Here is a 22247-nt window from a genome sequence, read left to right as displayed (position 1 = left end):
AGAAGTCATACATTCATCTAGTTTATCTGACCACATGTTGGAGCAAACACGTAGACTCCCAGAACTTTAAGATCTTGGAAATCATGTCCTTCAAGAGTTGATGGGAAATAGAGAAAGATTTGGGAAAAATAAGCAGTATTTAAGAAGCTACAGGGAAGTTCTGTGGCCAACTTTTGGGACAGTATCAGATACGACTGAAAGCCAATAGGAATCTTCAAGTAAATCATTTCAATAGGTAATTTTCACAACAGATTTCTTACCATTGTGCTGCAAATATTATTAAATTAATATAAATTGGCAATAAAATATTTTATTTTTTAAAAATCTATTTCTTTATTGATTTCAGAGAGGAATGGAGAAGGAGAGAGAGATAGAAACATCAATGATGTGAGAGAATCATCAATTGGCCGCCTCCTGCACGCCCCGCATTGGGGATCGAGCCCGCAACCCAGGCATGTGCACTTGGCCGGAATCGAACCCAGGACCCTTCAGTCCACAGGCTGACGCTCTATCCACTGAGCCAAGCCGGCCAGGGCGGCAGTAAAATATATTAAAACTAGCCTTTATTTATACAATCCATTGATATCCCTGCATTCATTTGTCTCTACTGATTTAATAATGCGTAAAGTCTATTAAAAGGAGTCTCAGCTGTGCACATTTGCAATTGGTTTCACTGTTTTCCCAGCAACCGTGCCACTGAAATGAACCCCTTTTCAACTACTTAGTTTGAAATGCTATAAGTAATTTAATTCTTCCCACAAGTGGGTATGAACATCCTAACTGGGTTCCAAACTTTTCATTATTAGGCTGAGTAAACTGTGTTTTGGATTCAAACTCTTCATTCATTCATTCACTCATTCTCAATGAACTCTACCTACAAAGGTTGGCTAGTGTTCCTTTGGTTTCGAATGCATTAACCTCGCAGTATTGTAAATTCAATCCTCACTTTAAATCTAATCAACCAATCGCATCAAATAAAAGCAAAATTTCCCAACCAGTGTTTCTAAGCAGAGTGTTCCTCTAGAAAAGAAACGAGAACGAGGAGAAACAATTGTAATAATCTGAACAATAAAGATTTATTTAAAAAAAAAAAAAAGAAACGAGAACGGACCCCTGCTTTTGACAGCCTCTAGGTGCTCCGCCCCTCACGTACTCCCCGCCCCTTTCCCGTGCGTACCGCCTCCAGGGCGGGCGTCGGACGTCGAGCGGAAGTGACGTCGGAAGGCCGCCGGAGGTGTCGTTGGTGTGTGGCGCTGCTAGGCCGGAGAGCAGACTGGGTTCCGCGGCCAGAAGTATAACGCAATGTCCATCGAAATCGAGTCCTCGGAGTGAGTCCTGCGGCGCGGGATGTTGGGGAGGTGGCGGGGCCGGGAGCTGAGGGGTGCGGAGCGGAAGGTGATCAGGAGAGGCGTCCGCGAGGCTAGGGGGTGGAGGGGCATTTCCTTGCCCACAAAGAAGTTTCTTGCATCTGGCTGCCTCGGAGGCGGGTGCACAAGGAAGTAGCGGGCCAGATGCCCAAAGCCCAGGGGGCGGCGGCGCGGGGCCGGGGAAGGATATTCCTCGAGTTCTAGCCACCGCCGACTCCTGGCGCCCCGTGACGGATCAGATTACCCCTCCTCTCCCGGCTCCCGTCTGATGATCTGCACGAGGGGCTGCTCTTCCTGCTCCCGTTGGAACAAGTGTGATTCTTTTCCTCTGGGCTTGCGTGGCTCCTTTGCTTTCCCCTTCACAGCACTTAACCCACCCTCTGTGTTGGGCGCCTAGAGTCTCCTTTTTCTTCTATTTATGGTCCCACTGCCTCTAGCACAGCGTAGAGACTCGATCACTGCCTTTGAAATGAATGGGCGACTAGCTTTTTTATGCTCTACTTGGAGCTGAGTTTTGGTTAGCCTGTGAGCTCTTTGTAGCCACAAAAGAGAATCTGGAGATTTGGCCCGAAGAATGACAGATTGGGGGTGGGGCAGTCCTAATGAGTGACTAAAGGCCTTTAGTGACCTTTTCCAGGACAGCACCCTCCACCGTGCCCTTGCCAACACTTAACAGTTAAATCATCAGACATAACATTTGTGTTTTGAGTGTAAGTAAGGGAGAGGACTTGTTCTGAAGACCTGCCCTAGGATGAAAGGGAGCTTATTTATTCAACAAATACTGAAGTCTATTGTTTCTAGACTCCTGGCGATACAGTAGTGAACAAAACAGACAAAAAATCCTTGCCCTTACAGAATATACATAGTGATTGGGGAAGGCAAACAGCAAACAAAAACAGTAAATAAAATATGAGGCTTAACAGATGGTGATAAGTATTGTGGAGAAAGAATAAAGCAAGGAAGAGTGATAAAGAGTGCTGGAGTTAAGATAACTAAGTCAAAGGCAGGAGTTGGAAAGGATTCCATGATTTAGGACCTAAATACTAGTGGATACTGACATTCTCCCATTCTTGGGCTGCTGTGCATTTTTATCTATAATAAAGTGTAACATGCTAATTAGACCGGACAGCCGAACGACCTTCCAGACGGTCTTCGGACGAAGCCAGGGCTGCGAGGGCTGAGCCCCTTGCACGAATTTCATGCATCGGGCCTCTAGTTATCAATAATAGCTACTATTTACTAAGTGTTTTTTATGCTAGTCATGCTGTAAGCAGTGTAGTCAACGCTTTTAGGTATTATTCTTAACTGATGAGAACAGGCACAGAGATAACTGACTGGCCCAACCTCACAATTAGTGACAGAACTCTGACTCAAATCCCAGCCTATCTCCAAAGTTTTAAATCTTAATGTATTACATGGTGTTTGAAGGAAGTAAATTTGATTGTGGTTATACCAAATAAGAGGTCTTTACAGGGAGAATATCTTATTTGGGGAGTGCAAATGGAAGTGTGTTAAGGAGGATAGTAGGTACTACAACAGCAGTGATCTAAACCCGAGTATCTCTTAAAGGAGCCATGAGAAAAAAAGACTACTGCAAATAGCAGTAATCGGTTTCCTTCTTAAAATCACAGCCAATTTGAATCTTCATTTTCCCACATATCTGTTACTTGGTGAGATTCTCATCTGTAAAATGGACATTACAATAATAACCTATCTCATAGAGTTGTTTTGAGGAGTAAAACAATATGTCTAAAATGCTTAGAATAGTACTTGGGCCCTGGCCAGTTCGCTCAGTGGTTAGAGCGTTAACCCATACACCGAATGGTCGTGGGTTCGATTTCTGGTCAAGGTCACATACCTTGGTTGGAGGTTTGATCCCCAGCTCCGGTGGGAGCTCCTGGGGGCACATGTGGGAGGCAACCAATCGATCTCTCTGTCTTTCCTCTCTCTCTCCCTCTCCCTCCCTCCCTCCTCTATCCCTTCCACTTTCTCTAAATATCAATGGGAAAAAATCCTCAGGTGAGGATTTAAAAAAATATTCTTTTTAAAGAATAGCACTTGTTATATTGTAAACCAAGCATGTCAAACTCAAAGGCCAACAGGCCAAATAAACAAGGTTTACATTTATGTGGGCTGCAAAAAAGCAAAAGCTTCCATTTTCATAGAAATGTAGGTTTATTTCAATAGAGACATGCTGAATACCAAGGGCTGAAATAAATGAGTAACCATTAACATAAAATAATAGAACATTTTAATAAAAATTAATATTTTTTCTTGAACATTAACTTACCAGACACTGAATAACTGCACAAATTAATAAGTGTAATGCAAATACATATTTTTCTTGCTCTCCGAAAGCGAAATATTTCCTGTTGCACACACCAAACAAGTCAGCACCAAACAAGACTAATGATGGGGCAATCGGCTGCTAAAATATTCGCTGCTAGTATTAGTGGAGAGAAATGGTGTGCCTGTGCATAAGGCGTGTAAGGGAAATGAATGCAACACAATTACGTACAGTAATCAGTCATTAGTGAACATTGTAGTTTGTTATTAATAATTATGTATATCAGGATATTATAAAAATTAAATTGTGAAATTTTTATTAAAACATTTCTTACATACTGTTATATTGGCTGAGCCACAAAAGTATTTGTTGTGGTCCGCATGCGGCCCATGGGCCGAGAGTTTGACATGCTTGCTGTAAACGCATAATAAACATTGGTTATTATTTTGTGTTTATTATTTCTCCCCAGAGAGAATTGACTAAATTCCAATCTGAAACCCCTTCCCCAATTTCACCCTTTATACTAGTGCTGTTCAGTAGAAATACAGTGTGAACCATGTATAAGGAAAGAGAAGGAAAACAGTGTATCACAACATCACACAGTGAACTTTTACAGATTCTTCACTAGACTCTAACTCCAGATCAAGAAGTTTGAACTATAAACATATTTAACTAAAACATTTATAAGTTTTCTGTCACATGTTGAAAATGGATGCTTATTTCAATATTTGGCAATTACCTGACTCCTCTTTTCCTTGGGAAACTGAGTTTATAATGTTTTTATTTCACTTGTCCTGAGAATTTGGTAATAGAGGCAGTAGGTAGTGTTATTTTTGCAAATGAGGACACATGGATTTGCTTTACTTTTATATACAGTATAGCTCACCTTGTTTGTGTTCAACAAATCCTTATTAAGAAAAATCTCAATTCACATGTTTTGGTTGTCATTTTAAAAATGGACCAAATAATCCTAATAAGAATTTAGAGTACTTGTGTTAATGACTAGACTAAGTTTAAATATTTCACTAAAGTGCAACAATGTAATTGTATAAATTAATGAGAAACTTGACATAATAAAAAGATCTCTGGCCTTGGAAGTAAGAGAGTTACTTTGTACCAACTCCCTTTCTAGCTGACTATGAGACATTAGGCAAATCATTTCCCCCCTGAACCTCAGTTCTCCTATTTCTGAGATGGAGGTAGGACGGGATGAGCCCCAGAGTCCCCTGTAACTTAGATTCTGTGATTTGGGGCATGCTTTTCTCATATGACAAAGAGGAAAAGTGGGTAGTGAAAGGACGATGGTTGAGTAGGAGAAGTAAGCTGGGTTGGGCTTTTATTTTGTGGCCTCTCTGGTAAGTAGGATCCCTGAACTGGATGACTTGCTTTCTTTTTTCAGTGTGATCCGTCTTATCATGCAGTACCTGAAGGAGAACAGTTTACACCGGGCATTAGCCACCTTACAGGAAGAGACTACTGTGTCTCTGAATACCGTGGACAGCATTGAGAGTTTTGTGGCTGACATTAATAGCGGCCACTGGGACACTGTTTTACAGGCTATACAGTCTCTGAAATTGCCAGACAAAACCCTCATTGACCTCTATGAACAGGTAAGAGTGGAAGTGATGCTGACTCCCGTGGGTTGGTTTATTGTGGGACCCCTCACTGAGAAGCATTAGTGAGCATTCCTTCAAGCACCATAGGGCTGGAATAGTCCTTAAAACGTATACTGTCAAGATTCATGTGCTATTTTGTACTTTTTTTCTCTCTGCTTGGAAAAGCCAAGAATTTCCCAAATTGAAAGTATTTCTTAAGTGATCGTTAAATGTTCCGACATCAACTATTCTGAAACCAACTAGTGTACTGCAAATTCAGTTCTGGCACTAACCACCCAAAGTTAGCACAGACCCCATAAGTTAAGGGCTCAGTTCTCTATAACATTGCCCTTACTTCAGATACAAGTTGTACTTTGGGGTCTCATGTCACCCACATTCCTGACTAACGCTATAAATTTGGGGATTCCCATGACCCCCTCAATTGATAATTCACTAGAATGAGTTGGAAAGCACTATATTTATTATTGCAATTTTATTATCAAGGATGCAGATTGGAACCAGCCAAAAGAAGTGACACATAGGATGAGGTCTGGGAGGGTCCTGAACACAGAGCTTCCAATGTCGTCTCCCCATGGACTCAGTGTCTTTCTCACCTGGCATATTAATGTGTTCACCAACCAGGAAGCTCCATTGGGGTTTTTATTGGGGTTTCATTCAGTCTTGAGCTGCCTTGAGATTGGGCTAGCTCAAAGCCTCAGCCCTACAGTCACATGGTAACCAGCCCTCATCCTGAGCTATCTTATTAGCACAAACTTAGGGGTGATGCAGGGGGCTCTTTAATAACAAAGATACTCCTATCACTGGCAAACTTTGAGGGTTTTTAGAAGCTCCGTGCCAGGACTCCAGGACAAAAATCATACAAGTTATATATTATACAACAGAACAGAGTGGAGTTTATGGACATAAGGATGTCGCGTTGTTTGTAAAAATAGGGTAGTTGGTTTGTTTCTTTACAATCTGCGTGAATTCAGTAATTCCCCAGGGAAAATTTTGGTACCTGAAGAAAGGTTTCTCTGAAGCTCATGGAGATATTCCCATCTTTAGTTTTCTTCAGCATATGTAGTCTGAACAAATGGCCTGAGAGGAGAGGAGATTGGTAGATAAAAATGAAGGGTGGAAGTTGAAAGATTGAAGTTACTACTTACAATTACTTACGTTGTCCATCTGAAAAGGAAAAAGCGTATTTCCCAATATAGGAAATCATTTTGACAGGCCATTTCTGCATAAGAAATTGTACTGAAAAAGAAGTATTATGAGAATGCATTGAAACAGCCTCTTTTCTTTCATTTGTCCAGGTTGTTCTGGAATTGATAGAACTCCGTGAATTGGGGGCTGCCAGGTCTCTTCTGAGACAGACTGACCCTATGATCATGTTAAAACAAACACAGCCAGAGCGGTATATTCACCTGGAGAACCTCTTGGCCAGGTCTTACTTTGATCCTCGAGAGGTATGACTGTGGTAACAAAAAAATTTTTGTTAATTTTTGCAAACATGCAATAATGTAATCTTTTGAAACCATTTCATTGGGTTGTTTTTGGGATTTTGATTTTAATTTTCAGTAATACTTTTCCGTTTGTATATGTTTGTTGAAATTTGCATATATTAAAGGGGTTGATCTTGTTCAGTTTTCTGAGTATTGAAGGGTTTCCCTTCCCCACATACCACATTTTAGAGGCTTGTGTGTCAGTCAAGAAGCAGAAAGTTTATTCTGACATCATTTCCTCATTAGCTCAAGACTTGTCTGGCCCTGAAGGGCTTCCTGACTGCTGGTATATTCTCTCTGCATTTGTGTCCCTTGCCCCTGACAATTGCACTTTCTTTCAGTTCTTGGAAACTCATGCTTTCACTTCTCAGCCGATTATGTTTACTGGTAGGGCATGGTGACTGATGATCTTTTATTTCCCTCAAACCTTTTTTTGTGTATGCTTTCATTCTTTCTCAGCCAGCCTTTACTAGTCTAAATGGATGAAGAAGAATAGACATTGGATAATGGAAAGTTAGAAACCATGAGGATTAAGGGTTACCAAGACAGGATTAATGTTAGAGGTGGTGAAGAACTTATGGGCTGGGGTCATTTGACTGAAAAAAATTACCAAAGAATATAAAAGAATCCTTGGCTGTGCAGATTTTTCAAAAACTGGAAAACAACCCTGGCTTTGACATAGTTTACTTGGACTCCTTTGAGGAATAACAGGGTGGATTGTCTGACCTCAGTTTTCTTCCAGCTCATACTTTTGAACTGCAAGTGGACAGAATTGGGAAGTCATTTTTGAAAACGAATTGATTTAATTAACCCCCAGTTTAACTGGGTAGTTTCTTTTCATGTTTTCCATTTTGAGTGTTTCTGCTTGATGATTGTTGTGTTTTTTTGTTGTTTTTTTTAAATAAGTACAGTCATATCTTGTAACCATTTCTGGGAAATGATGCTACCCCCTTTCCTTTTTCAGGCATACCCAGATGGAAGTAGCAAAGAGAAGAGAAGAGCAGCAATTGCTCAGGCCTTAGCTGGGGAAGTCAGTGTGGTGCCTCCATCTCGTCTCATGGCATTGCTGGGGCAGGTAATTAAAGTTTGTGGAACTGAAATTACCCTTTATATAAACTACACGTACAAGCTAAAGAAATCAGACATCCTACGTATTGATAACTATCTGTGAAGCTGTTTGTACTAACAGTTGTGCCATGCCATCCTCATCTTATAGAAGAGTGGTTAAGAGCATAAGCTCTATGCCCAGCTGGTATAGCTCAGTGGTTGAGTGTTGACCTATGAACCAGGAGGTCATGTTTCAGTTCCCGATCAGGGCACATACCCAGGTTTCAGGCTTGATCCCCAGTGTGGGGCATGCAGGTAGCCGATCAATGATTCTCTCTCATCATTGATATTTCTATCTTTCTCTCCCTTCCCTTCCTCTCTGAAATCAATAAAAATCTATTTTAAAAAAAAGAAGAAGAAGAGCATAAACTCAAGTCAGAATTAGGGTGACCATAGAATTTAACATTTCATCTAGGATAACTTAAGGGCACTCTTGATCGTAGAATCATTTTGGTATTTGGCACAAGAATATCTGTTGGCAGCCAACACAACAACAGTGCAAGAGATTGATCCTATTATTTATAAGAATTCAATAGTTGATAATGGGAATGTCACCAAACCTAGGAATAGAGAAGAATTATTCACCTTATGGTTTGGGGTGCTTGCTTTAGAATGGGGGGAATGGTCAGCTCAGAGCTTTCACTCACATTTTGTACAGCATAATTTCAGATAGATTGAAAGTTATATATTTTAAGAAAACAGAAAAACTAGTAGATAATATAATATATTAAACCTCCTGCTAGGGAAGGACTTCCTATGATTAGGGAGTAAACATCCAGGTAAAGGTCAACAAATTTAGTCACTTAAGAGTTCAACATAAGATAAAAAGAAAGCTATAAGGCTGTAATTAAAAAAAAAAAAAAAAAAAAAAGGCAGCCCTAGCTGGTTTGGCCCAGCGGATAGAGAATCAGCCTGTGGACTGAAGGGTCTCAGGTTTGATTTCATTCAAGGGCATATGCCAGGGTTTCGGGCTCAATCCCCGGTAGGGGGTGTGCAGGAGGCAGCCAATCAATGATTATCTCTCATCATTGATGTTTCTCTCTCTCCTCCTCTCCCTTCCTCTCTGAAATCAATAAAAATATATTTTTTAAAAAAAGGCAGATTGGAGAAAAAAATTCTTTTTGGCAAACATAAATAACAAATAACTTGATCACATTAAAATTCACAAATTATTAATCAGAGAACTGCCTAAAGCAGGGTATAACTTTCCACTCATTAAATTAGCAGAGTTTTAAAATGATATTCAAACTGTTGAGTTTTCTTTCTTCTTTTTTTTTTTTTTTAATCCTTACCCGAGGATATTTTTTCCATTGATTTTTAGAGAGAATGGAAGGGAGGGAGAAGGGGATGAGGAGAGAGAGAGATTCAAGACAGACATTAACCAGTCGCCTTCCGCACGTTCCGTGAGCTGGGCCAGGGACCAAACTGCAACCGAGGTACACATGCCCTTGACTGGAAATTGAATCCGAGACTCTTTGGTCTACAGGCCGTCGCTCTAACAACCACTGAGCAAAACTGGCCAGGGTGAGTTTTCTTGATATAACTAAGGGAAAAAGGAATAAATATTGTGCCTGTCATATAGATTTGACATATATTATTTTGTGGTATCCTTTTAGCAAATCCTTTTACTTCTTTTAGTTCATGAAATTGGGAATCAGAATAACATTGGGCAAATGATCTGGCTTAGGGCCATCTGTCTCTTATGTCCATTATTTTTTCATTCATAATGTAGTTGTGAGTGCTGTTGAAATTGTGACTTTTTGGGAAAACAGTTTGTCATTGTATATTGGGAGGCTTAACCATTCGTGTTCTTTTTTGGATTCAATAATTTCTATTCTGGGAATCTATTCTAAGGTGGGAGTAACCCCAAAATAGAAAAAGCCTTATGTTCAAAGATGTTCATTGCAGCATTATTTAGATGAGTAAAAAATTGGAAATGTGTAAATGTCCATTAATATATTAGTTAAATAAACTGTTAAACATCCAGGATATATTTCTTTTCTCATAGGCGCTGAAGTGGCAGCAGCACCAGGGGTTGCTTCCTCCTGGCATGACCATAGATTTGTTCCGAGGCAAAGCAGCTGTCAAAGATGTGGAAGAAGAAAAGTTTCCTACACAGCTGAGCAGGCATATTAAGGTAGGATCCTTTGACACTCAGCCGGTTGGTAATCATCTGTTGAGGACTCAGCATGTGCTTCCTCAGTCAGGCCCTGTGGTAGGCGCTTGAGTTAGAAAACAGAATTCAAACTCCAGCTCTGATAACATTCAGGGTTGCTGTTAGTGACCACGGGGTCCTGTGGCCTGGCAGTGGCACACCTCAGTTGTGTAACCAAGTGGACATACATTTGACATTTGGCCTGTCATCTGCCTTTGCACTTTCTCCCCAGAAGCCTGCATTTGGAAGAATGATTAGCTCTTTGGTTAAACCTGGGACTAACTATGAACTTTTAATGTATTTGTCTTGTTCAACATTTGTGTTTTTGTCTGCTGCATGTCAGCCAAAATATCAGACATGGATTGTAAAGTGGGCTTGTGTAGTATTTGAGGAAAATAATTTATCATCTTATGGCTGGTTCTTGTTTATTTTCTTTTAATCTGAGACTTTTCTAGGAAAAAGCACAATCAAGTAATTGCAGCAGTTTCCAGAATTACAAGTATATGTGCTATTTCAGCATATTTTTTATATTACAGTTTTTGGGTTTGTGCTCTCATTGAATTTATGGATTTTAAAATAATTCATGTTCCTCAAATCTTTTGACTTCAGCTTAGTGCATTGAATTAGTCTTTTCTGGGTTATATGTTTTGACTTGCATTCAAAGATGATTTTGAGCAGTACTTTTACCCTGGCTGAAGCCTTGGGAAAAATAGAAATCTATTATAATTATGCTGCTGGGCTAAGATTTTTGTTACAAACACTTTCCATTTTTGGCATTTAAATTGAAATTCATAAAAGAGCTTTTCTCTGTTATTATCTGGCTAATGTTTTGTAAGTTCTCGTCTGTTATTAGGAGCATGATTGCTGATAAGTGCTCAGGATACATTGCCCAGATGAAAAGTCTCTATTAGATTTAATTTCTTCTCCTAGAGTTAGTCACCTCCACATTATCACTTGATTAAGTGAAGGTCATAGAAAGAAACAGTGATAGAAAATTCATTTACAGAACAGTATATGAAAGCTGACATTTATTTTATAAAAATGACTTTTTTCCTCAGATGCACAACGGGAACATATGCCATATTAAGTTGAGTGTGAAAGTCATGCTAATTGTGGCTGACTCTGGTAAAAGCTTATTGTTTGGGTTATAGGATTATTTGTTCTAAGGCCCATTATAAAATATATATATTTTACTTTTCTTTGAAAATGTCAACTTCACATTAAAAATTAGCTTCAGCTGACAGCCTAGACATAAAACTGGTCAGAGAAAATATATCCACAACCTCCTGGTGTCCAGGTACAGAAATGTCTCAAATGCTCCATTAGAATAAGCTAGCTATGACTTTATGCTAGGGCAGGGTTTCCCAAAAGGTTAAAATGGGAATTGTTTTAAGGCCACTAGATAAAAATGCATCTGTTTCATTGTTTCATTTGAAACAGTTTGGTCAGAAATCACATGTGGAGTGTGCTCGATTTTCTCCAGATGGTCAGTATTTGGTCACTGGGTCTGTTGATGGATTCATTGAAGTATGGAACTTCACAACTGGAAAAATCAGGAAGGTAAAGTATTTAAAATATATTAACTTTTCTAGTGAAAGAAATTATTGTTATTTTTAAACCATCTGTTATTTATACACTTTATTTTTTTAATATATTTTTATTTATTCAGAGCTGGAGAGAGAGAGAAATATCAATGATGAGAGAGAGTCATTGATTGGCTGCCTTCTGCCTTCTGCACACCCCACATTGGGCCAGCAACCCAGACGTGTGCCCTGACCAGGAATCAAACCATGACCTCCTGGTTCATAGGTTGATGCTCCACCACTGAGCCATGCTGGCTGGGCTATTTATACACTTTGAACTTATTTTTTGAATGGGTGATATGTACATCTGATACAATATTTTATGAAACAGAAAATTTGTTCAGTAAAAGGTCATGCTACCACCCTTGTCCCTCAGCTGGTCAGTTCCTTTCCTTGGTCCAGCCAGGTTACCAGTTTCTTGTGTAACCTTCCTGGAATATTCTAGGTATGTATATGTAAGCAGTTACTTTTTATTCCCAATCTAACCTTATTGTAGTACTAAATGTGCTTCTCTTATTATGAGTGAGAAAATGTCTTTTTATATGTGAAAAACCACAAATATTTCCTATTCTGTGAAGTTTGTTCATATCCTTTGCCTGTTTTTTTTTAGTTTATTTTTAGAAAATATTTTTGTTGATTTTTAGACAGAGAGAAATGAGAGGGGGAGAGAGAGAGAAACATCGATGTGAGAGTGAAATATTGACCAGCTGCCTCCTGTACACTCCTACCAGGGATTGAACCTGCAACCTGAGCGTGTGCCCTGATTGATAATTGAACCAGCAACCTTTTGGTGCATGGGATGATGCCCAACCAACTGGGCCACACTTGCCAGGGCTGCCCATTTTTCTTCTGGATTGTATCTTAACTGATTTGTTGGAGCTTTTGATTTTTAAAAATATATTTTTATTGATTTCATAGAGGAAGGGAGCGGGAGATAGAAACATCAATGATGAGAGAATGGTTGATTGGCTGCCTCTTGCACGCCCCCTACTGGGGATCGAGCCTGCAATCCGGACATGTGCCCTGACTGGGAATCTGACCTTGACCTTCTGGTTCATAGGTTGACACTAAATCCACTGAGCCACACTGGTCAGGCTGTTAGAGCTTTTTAAAGTTTGAGAAAATTAACCTTTGCAATCTGTATTGCAAGTATTTTTCAGTTTTTACTTTTGTCTTGATTTTGCTTATGGTTTTGGTTTATAGACTTAAAATCTTTCATATCATCATATGTATCCATCTTTTCTTCCACAATTTCTTCTAATCTTTTTATGTTTCATTTTATGTTCAATTTTTGATCCATCTGAAATTTCTTTAATGAGATAAAGTTGGTGTAGATAAAATTTAATCATTTCCCCAAATAGCTACTTATTAGCTTTCCACTGATTTAAATTGTAATCTTTATCATAGAATACTAAATTCTACTTGGATAGTGAATTAATGAGTGATATTCACTTTCTACTTTATATTTTTTATAGTTTGTCTTTTTTTTTTTTAAACCATGAAGCAGTCTCAGTTTATAATTAAAAAAAAAATAGGGAACTTCTGTTTGAACAATAATGGATGATAAAAATAAGCATCCATAAAATGGATGATAATTAAATATATTAGTCAGTACATGGTTTGAGGAAAAGGAGCTGACAATTTGGAAAAAACATTAGTTTTTCACATTATACCACTAAGATAAATAAATTCAGATTTATTTAAGATGTACAATATGAAACTGTGCACCCATGGATACAGACAACAGTGTGGTGAAGGCCAGGGGAGGGGTGGAGATGGGCAAAGGTGAGGAATATGATGGGGGCATCTGTAATAATGTCAATAATAAAAAAATTGTAGGAAAATTTTGCTTAGGAAAGATTAGTAAGCATGCTTGCTTCAGTAGCGCATATACTAAAATTGGATGATACAGAGAAGATTAGCGTGGCCCCTGCACAAGGATGACATGCAAATTCATAAAGTGTTCCATATTTTTTCATGTAATACAAGTGTTTATTTAAAAGAAAAAAGTAAGCAAAAGATATAAGCTGTTATGTTGACATTTTTTACAATGTTTGAACTGTGTAAAATTATTTATTCCCAGCAGTATCAGTCCTTTGTTAGGAATTTGTGTGCATGCCACTACTATTTGCTTTGGAGATTTAGAGTATGTACAGCCATTATCCTACTTTCAGTGAGTTTGTAGAGATCTGGGATAACTGGGTTTTGTGTTGTTTTGATAACTGCTTATCATTGTTTCCTTTAGGATCTTAAGTACCAGGCCCAGGATAACTTTATGATGATGGATGATGCTGTTCTCTGCATGTGTTTCAGCAGAGATACAGAAATGTTAGCAACTGGGGCTCAAGATGGAAAAATCAAGGTATGGATAAGTGGCACAAACTCTTGTATGCAGACATTCAGAGAGTTCTGTAATGAGGGAGTGTCCTACATATGATATGAGCTTGATAACAGCTGTTTATTGAGCATCAACTTTGTGCTAATGAGTTTATCTTTTCTTGTTTAATCCTAGTAACAACTCTGCTAGTGAGTTCCAATAATTTGTTTAAGGTCAGTTAGTGAGCAATAGGTCTGAGACTTCAATTCAAATCTGCTCATGCCCTTTCTGCTGTACCACCATTACTCACTTTATATGATGTGTTGTACTTTGTGTTGGTTTTTTTTTTTTTTTTGTAGGGAATGGGATATTTTTAGGGAATGGGGTAGTCTGCAGTTGATTAGCTGTGGCTTGTATTTAATTGCTGGTAAAGTGCCCTGAGCTAGGTAAAATACAGAAGTAGTCTCTGCTAAGTGATCTTAGTCTAAATTTTTGTTTTAATAATTTACAAGGAAAGAGGTTTAACTTTCAAAGGATTCAGTTATTATTGTACTATGTAAACTAGACACATATTCAGCTATTAGCATGTACTTAATGCTGTCTTAGTACATTAGTGAGCATTGCATCTTGCTTGGCTCTATGGACATTCTATTTACAAGTTTTTACTATTTTTTTTTTTTTTTAAATAAAGGTATGGAAAATTCAGAGTGGACAGTGTTTAAGGAGATTTGAAAGGGCACACAGTAAAGGTGTCACCTGTCTAAGCTTTTCTAAGGATAGCAGTCAAATCCTTAGTGCCTCTTTTGACCAGACAATTAGGTAAGTAAGAATCCCCAACTGCCCTTACTTGGGTTTGATGTGATGAAGCTCTGAAGGGAGGTACTAGTGATTCCTTACACTTTCACCAGGATGGTATTATATAGAGAGTGAGGTATGTGAGATCTCATTTCCCCAGGCAGAGTACAGCTGACACAGTGCTATAATTTTGTCTACTTGAGTCGTTACCCACCTGCAGCAGAATCATGTTAGAGGGCATATTGCAAGTACAGATTCCTGGGATCTAGCCAAGACCTAGAAGTCTGTCCCTGAACAGAAACCTGTGGTATTATTGGCATATTTTATACCAGTTTCTGTGCCAACTTTTTGTTTTATTTTTGTTTGTTTGACATAATGAAAATTATACTGCATATGTAAATGCATAGCCCTGTTTCTTCACTTAATATTATAACAAGAGCTTCTGTAATTCGTCTAAAATGCATTCAACACTAGGTCTCAACCATAATATATAGAATATTAATTGTTTTTTTCATTTCCTTTAATGTGTGATAGAATTCATGGTTTAAAATCTGGGAAGACCCTGAAGGAATTTCGTGGCCATTCTTCCTTTGTTAATGAAGCAACATTTACACAAGATGGACATTATATTATTAGTGCATCCTCTGATGGCACTGTAAAGGTTAAGTATTTGCTACTGGATTATTTTGGAGTATCTATTCCATTTTTGCTCTTTAAGGAGTTTTCAGTGGTGGTAATGGTGATAATTGTGGTGGAGTAAACCTCTTTACTAGCTATTTTAGTTATAATTGAGGTGAGTCTGAGACAGTAATAATATTCTGTGGGTAATTCCTATTGGCCTAGGAACCTCAAATCTCAAATCTATAAAATCAGACTTTAGCATGTGTAGGAAAAGAGGAAAGGTGTGGAGTCCTAGGTTTAAGTCATCCCCCATTTACAGTGCTTAAATTTGATCTTGTCATAGGTATGGTCCACCCACCACAAATTCACAAAGGTCTCAATGGCCAAATAAATAGCTATCTTTTTTGTTGCTCAGCCTCATCCCACTCCTGACCCCCACATTTAGGGTCTTCCTAGTAGCATTTATAGAGGAACAGAAGAGGTAGAGAGTTAGAACCAAGCCCTCTCTCAGAGACTTATTTAATGCCCTCAGCTGAAAGCAACGGATTTTCAGTATGTTAAGAGACCTATTTTAAGAGAGGGCCTCATTTTCTAGAAAAGATGAGAAGTCCAAGTAGTGGATCTTGAGACATTCCATTTACATTCTAGAGCTTACCTTTTGCAAGTCTTGTAGCGAAAGACCTCAACATTTTAACACAAACCCCTAAAAGTCAGACCACACTCTGAGGTTTGTTCTGGCTTGGGAATCTAACCAGAAACCTGAGGGTAGGAGATATACTTTTCCTCAGGATGGATGGGAAAATAAACAGGACTCTTAGTATTTTAGTCATGGGATTTTCCCTCTTTGTACTATGTATAGGACCTCACAAGATGTAAAATGCCCTAGGGAGGGAGGTTAACTAGGCCTCTTTGTTTTGAGGTCTTTTCCTTTAGTTCCACAGTAGAAAGGATAAAGCATCTCACTGACTTTTTAGACAGAAAACACTAAAACCCTTTGAACTCTGATATCTGAAATGTTCATTTCTCTTCTAGGTAACTGGGCTTTAGAGAAGATTGGGACGGATAATTACAATGTTTATTAGGAAAATAAACAATAGGGCGCTAACTAGTGGGCACCTATTTCCTTCTGTTTATGGGTATTCAGTATCTGTTTTGTGCTAAGCTCTGTTGAAGACACAACATAGTCCATACCTTTGAGGCTTTTATGCCTCATTAAGTGAGTGGTATCCAGACAAAAGCTTATGCCATCAGTATTTGATCCATTCCTTTTCTGAGTGCATCTCAGATGTCAGTAACTTTATTTTCTGAGTCAGTTTATTCTGTTTTAGTCATCTAATTTTCATTGTTTAAAAACCTCAAAACTCTAGCCCTAGCTGGTTTGGCTCAGTGGATAGAGCGTCAGCCTGCGGACTGCAGGGTCCCAGGTTCTATTCCAGTCAAGGGCACATGCCTGGGTTGCAGGCTTAATCTCTAGTAGGGGGTGTGCAGGAGGCAGCTGATCAGTGATTCTCTCTCATCATTGATGTTTCTATCTCTCTCTCTCCCTCTCCCTTTCTCTCTGAAATCAATAAAGTTTATATTTAAAACAAACTAAATAAATAAATAAAACCTCACAACTGTAGAAATTCTTAGGCTTTAATTTTTTTTTTCTTTTTTTGTCATAGATATGGAATATGAAGACCACAGAATGTTCAAATACCTTTAAATCCCTGGGCAGCACTGCAGGGACAGACATCACTGTCAACAGTGTGATCCTGCTTCCTAAAAACCCAGAGCACTTTGTGGTGTGCAACAGATCAAACACAGTGGTCATCATGAACATGCAGGGGCAGGTGAGTGCTCGGGGACTGCCTGTGGACCATTCCCAAGTCAGCGTGTCTTGGTCCTGGCCCTTCCAGTAACCAAATATGGGTTCACCACTCCAAAAAGCATATACACTGTATTTGTTATTCAAATGTTTATTTAAACTGGATTCTTCAGCCTTTCAAAAGTTCTCTCCTTTCCCCAGGGTCTTTGTATATTATGTTGTTCTTGTGCATCCTTGGGGTAAATGAGGCTCTTGGCTCTGCAGAATCTCATTGAAGATTTTAAGATTAACAATTCCTGTCAGAGTGAGGGAGATAGAGTGTGTCAGTTACCAATTTGGAACATCTAGCTACCACATGATCTCAGAACGCTGATAAGAGAAGGGCAATCATATTTTCATGCTGTGTATTTGTAATCAGCACATTTGCATGGTTCCCAAGGAACCTCACTTTTGTAGCACCAGGGACATTAGAAGCTTCAAGGTTGAGGTCTCGAGCCCTGGGAACATGTGGTGGTGCTGTTGAAATGTTGGCTTGTGCCCTTGGGATTCTGCCGAGACATGAAGGAGACCCAGGGGCTTGTGTATGGAACTCTATTCCTCTAGTCCCTATAATTAATAGGAATTAGTACTTTAAGATCCTTGGTTGAGATGGTTGGTCTGTGGTATCTGCTGGGCCCTGCCTAGTAACTATAGGTGCCTACTTCCTCATTTTCTACTTGACATTTTAAAGACTTTATTAAACAAAAATAATTTTAGATTCATAAAGAAGTTGTTCCTGTGTACTCTTTCCCCAATGATAACATCTTTTATAACCATAGTATAATCATCAAAACCTAGAAATTGACATTACTACAATTCTGTTAACTCAAATGCAACCTTATTTGGATTTCACCAGTTTTTACATTCATTCATTTTGAGGCAGGAAGTTAATTGTTCTATGAAATTTCATTACATGTGTAGAATTATGTAACCATCACCATAGTTAGGCTAAAGAACTGTTCATCATCATCATAGCCCTGACCAGTTTGGCTCAGTGGATAGAGAGCGTCAGCCTGCGGACTTAAGGGTCCCAGGTTCAAGTCTGGTCAAGGGTATGTACCTTGGTTGCGGGTGCATACCCGGTGGGGAGTGTGCAGGAGGCAGCTGATTAATGTTTCTCTCTCATAGATGTTTCTAACTCTCTATCCCTCTCCCTTCCTCTCTGTAAAAAATCAATAATATATATATATAAATAAAGAACTGTTCATCATCCCCAAAAAAACTTTCTCATACTACATATTTATAGTCAAACCTTCCCAAACAACATTAACCACTGGTCTGTTTTCCACTATTATAATTTTGTCATTTTGGGAGTGGTGGATAAAGGAATCATATGGTATGTAACCTTTTATAATCTTTGCTATTTGTTTCAGCTTGATTTGTGATGATTTTAAGTGGTATATAAAATAGAGCAAACAAAGTCTTAGAGACAGTTCCAGCCTGCATGGGGAGAGTATCTCATTCTGTTAGAAAGTGAAACTGGGGAGCATGATTCCATAAAGTATTGAGAAACAGTGGTATATTGACTTAGAAATTGTATGTGTGGTAATGAATTTGCTTCATGGTAAAATGGCTCAATAAACTAAAGATCTTCAAATATTTCTCAGGCAAGAGGATTTAGCATATGATGAATGGAATTTGTGATCTAATTATACGTGTCAGTAAACCAAAGTACAAAATAACAATGTAAAGATGTCCATTTAAACTGCTGCTAATATTAAAAAATAATAATAATAATAAACTGCTGCTAATACAGATGTTTTGTTTTTTGCCTTGGGCTGTGATATGATCTAGATTGTCAGAAGCTTCAGCTCTGGTAAGAGAGAAGGTGGTGACTTTGTTTGCTGCGCCCTCTCTCCCCGTGGTGAATGGATTTACTGTGTGGGAGAGGACTTTGTGCTCTACTGTTTTAGCACAGTCACTGGCAAACTGGAGAGAACGCTGACAGTGAGTATTATTGACTTAAAGGCCGTCTAAAGAAATTTTGTTAATGCTTGTGTCTTTCCGAACTCTGTAAACCTTTTCCTGACTGCTGTCAGTGTATACCTTGATATAAAAATTTTATCACTAAATAAAATAAAGGGTCCATAAGTAATTATATGGAATTACTTCCTCTCTCAAGAAAAGTCATCCTTCATTGAGCCCTTAGCTTCAAGTGGATAGGGTGGGTGTACATAAAGTAGAGAAGAAGAAAAGGGAATATGTCTAGATAGCCACCTAAATTACCCATATATTCCTCAGGGGGATTGGAGAATGACAGATATAGCTAGTTCTGTCCATGTCTTTACAAAGACACATTATCCTATCAAATTGATTTGATTATGTTTTTAAATTGCTCAGGTTGTCAGAGTCACTATAAGGAGTAATTAATGTCAGTAAACCAAAGTACTGTTTACTATTATTACAGCTGTTGTAATAATAGCCCCCAAATTTCAGTGGCTTACCACAATCAAAGTTTATTTACTAGTAGCCCTGCCCATGAATCCGTGCGCCAGTAGCTCTCTGCCCAGTGCCCTGCTTTCCTGTAGCTCTACACCTGCTGCCCTGTCCTCCTATAGCTTCCTCCGCCCCCCACACCCCCTCATAGCTTGCTGCCCTGCCCCCATCCTGTAGCTCTCTGCCCCGCTTGTAGCCAGTATCTCGCTGCTGCCCTCCTGTAGCTTCCTCTGCCCCCCTGCCCCCGCCTCATAGCTTGCTGCCCTGCCCCCTCTTGTAGCTCTCCGCAGCCCGCTTGTAGCTCGCTGCCCTACCCTCCTGCTGATCCGTGATCCGGTCATTACGCGGTCAGTTGTTACACTTCACAGTGTAATGACCATTTGCATATTATATCTTTATTATATAGGGTTATATAATACTAGAGGCCCGGTGCACAAAATCATGCATGGGTGTGATCCCTCGGCCTGGCCAGCAATCAGGGCCAATTGGAGCCAGTGTGAGGGACCGCAGGAGGTTGGCCAGCCACGGGAGATTGGCTGTGGGAGCGCACTGACCACCAGGGGGCAGCTCCTGCATTGAGCATCTGCCCCCTGGTGGTCAGTGCGCGTCATAGTGACCGATCATTCGGTCATTCAGTTGCTTAGGCTTTTATATATATAAATGAGTTGGATAGCCCTCCTCCATCTTTTAGCTGTGCCATTTGGAATATATGGACTCCAAGATCTCAGGAGTAAAAGATAGGAGGAGGGCTATATTGGATGTTTTTAAGACCCACATCTGGAAGTGGCTTATATTACTTTGTTCCTCATTCATTTTTGGCTAGAATTCAGTCACATGGCCACACCCAAATGCAAGGGGGACAGGGAAAATGTAATCTCTGTGGCCCAGGAAGAAATGGTATGGTGAACATATGAAAAATTATATACGTACCCATGTTAGAGAATAATCTCTTGTCTTGTATCATTCTTGAGTGAACTTTTGGCACACCTGCCCTGGGAAGCCTCCAATATGTGAGCAAAACAAGGTGAGGTGGAGAGTATCTAGCTAAGGGGCCTGGCCAGTCGAAGTTCACTGAGTTGAAGGAATCATTTAGTCTTACCCACTGTCCTGGGACAAAGTGTTATTTACACATTATGAAAAACAGTACAAAAAATATAAACAACAATGTAATAGCCTCGTTTGAGCTTTTGGTTTGTGTGTTGCCTTAGACTTGATTCCTTTGGTGGAAAGTGGAAGCTTCACTCTTATTCTCTCCCACTCAGATCTGGAAGCCTCTTCAGAGTGGTTTTTTTATAGCATTATGTACTCTAACCCTATGTTTTACTTTTTCCAGGTCCATGAGAAGGATGTGATTGGGATTGCACATCATCCTCATCAGAACCTGATTGCTACCTACAGTGAAGATGGACTCCTAAAACTCTGGAAACCCTAATTAGTCTTTTTTCTTTAAACTAGCTTGAGAGCATGTACTTAAATGCAGACATATTCATATGTTGCTTTTTTTTTTGTGTGCCAGTTTCTCTAACTTGTCTGAATTAGGCACAAGAATAATTTTGTGAAAGTTCATGTTTAAGTTAGCAGTTACCCTTTTCTACACATTTTTAAGGTATTCATTTGTCTTTCTAATTGGGGCGATCACTTAATGTTTTCAATAATCTTTTACCTGGAGAATGAAATAATTGCTAGTTCTAAAAAAATTATAATCCTTTGATTATTGCAATGCTGATTAAAATGTGCCTCCTTGCAGTAAACTTGTAAATAAGGAACTATCCCATATTCAGTAGCTAGTCTTTTTTTTTTTTTTAGATGGTAATAAACTTTATACCTTTCTGGAGTCTTTGTTTTTAAATGTGAAAGTGCTTATCTAGTTAGCATATTAGAATCTAATGAGGTGAGTGGGACATGGACATTATTATGCCTGAATCTTAAATACAGTAGGAAGTCAACTTCTGGGTAGAAGAAGAAACTATGTGAAAAGGTTGGATGTTACATAGGATCACATTTCACTGCCTGTACCTTTCCATTCTTTTTTTTTTTTAATTTTAAATGAATAGCTTTTTTTATTCTAAGTAATTAAAAAAAAATCTTTATTGTTGAGAGTATTACAGATGTCCCCTCTTCTCTCCCCCATTCCTCCTCCACCCAGTTCCTGCTCACCCCAGGCCTTCACCACTCTACTGTCTGTGTCCATAGATAAGATCTTTGGTTAATCTCTTCCTGCCCTCCCTCTCTTCTTCCATCTGAGATTCGTCAGTTTGTTCTATGCTTCCATGCCTTTGATTCTATTTTATTCACCAGTTTATTTTGTTCATCAGATTTCTTATTCACTTATTTTTATTATTAGATTCAATTGTTGATAGATATGTATTTATTGCCATTTTATTGTTCATATTTTTTATTTCTTCTTAAATAACTAGAGGCCTGGTGAATGAAATCTGTGCCCCAAGGGGTCGAGTGGGGGGGTCCCTCAGCCCGGCCTGTGCCTTCTCACAGTCCGGGATGCCTCAAGGGATGTCCGCCTGCCTGCTTAGGCCCGCTCCCCATGGGGAACGGGCCTAAGCCAGCAGTCGAACATCCCTCTTGCAGTTTGGGACCCCTCGCTTCTTACTGCCCACCTGCTCCCTGCTCCTTAC

At 39.2% G+C, this 22247-nt stretch overlaps 1 protein-coding gene and 1 non-coding gene across 3 annotated transcripts; both read left to right on the top strand.

The window, feature by feature from the left end:
* The first annotated feature begins 1206 nt into the window (after positions 1 to 1206).
* On the top strand, positions 1207 to 21448 carry SMU1 (SMU1 DNA replication regulator and spliceosomal factor). Of its 2 annotated transcripts, XM_008141992.3 has the most exons (12): positions 1207 to 1328; positions 5054 to 5264; positions 6566 to 6718; positions 7719 to 7829; positions 9870 to 9998; positions 11457 to 11576; positions 13845 to 13961; positions 14608 to 14735; positions 15246 to 15372; positions 16997 to 17164; positions 18973 to 19125; positions 20948 to 21448. In XM_008141992.3, exons 1-12 carry the CDS (start codon positions 1303 to 1305, stop codon positions 21044 to 21046), a joined length of 1542 nt encoding a protein of 513 aa, XP_008140214.1. In that variant the 5' UTR covers positions 1207 to 1302; the 3' UTR covers positions 21047 to 21448. The 2 variants fall into 2 exon arrangements, with proteins under 2 accessions (XP_008140214.1, XP_054583212.1); XM_054727237.1 differs by lacking the exon at positions 11457 to 11576.
* On the top strand, positions 13471 to 13574 carry LOC114231742 (U6 spliceosomal RNA). Its single transcript, XR_003617742.2, has one exon. It is a non-coding gene; the product is annotated as a U6 spliceosomal RNA (small nuclear RNA).
* Positions 21449 to 22247: the final 799 nt, after the last annotated feature.

Source organism: Eptesicus fuscus, chromosome 15 (assembly GCF_027574615.1).
Source record: "Eptesicus fuscus isolate TK198812 chromosome 15, DD_ASM_mEF_20220401, whole genome shotgun sequence".
NCBI lineage: Eukaryota > Metazoa > Chordata > Mammalia > Chiroptera > Vespertilionidae > Eptesicus > Eptesicus fuscus.
This window is presented reverse-complemented; position numbering and strand designations above follow the sequence as displayed.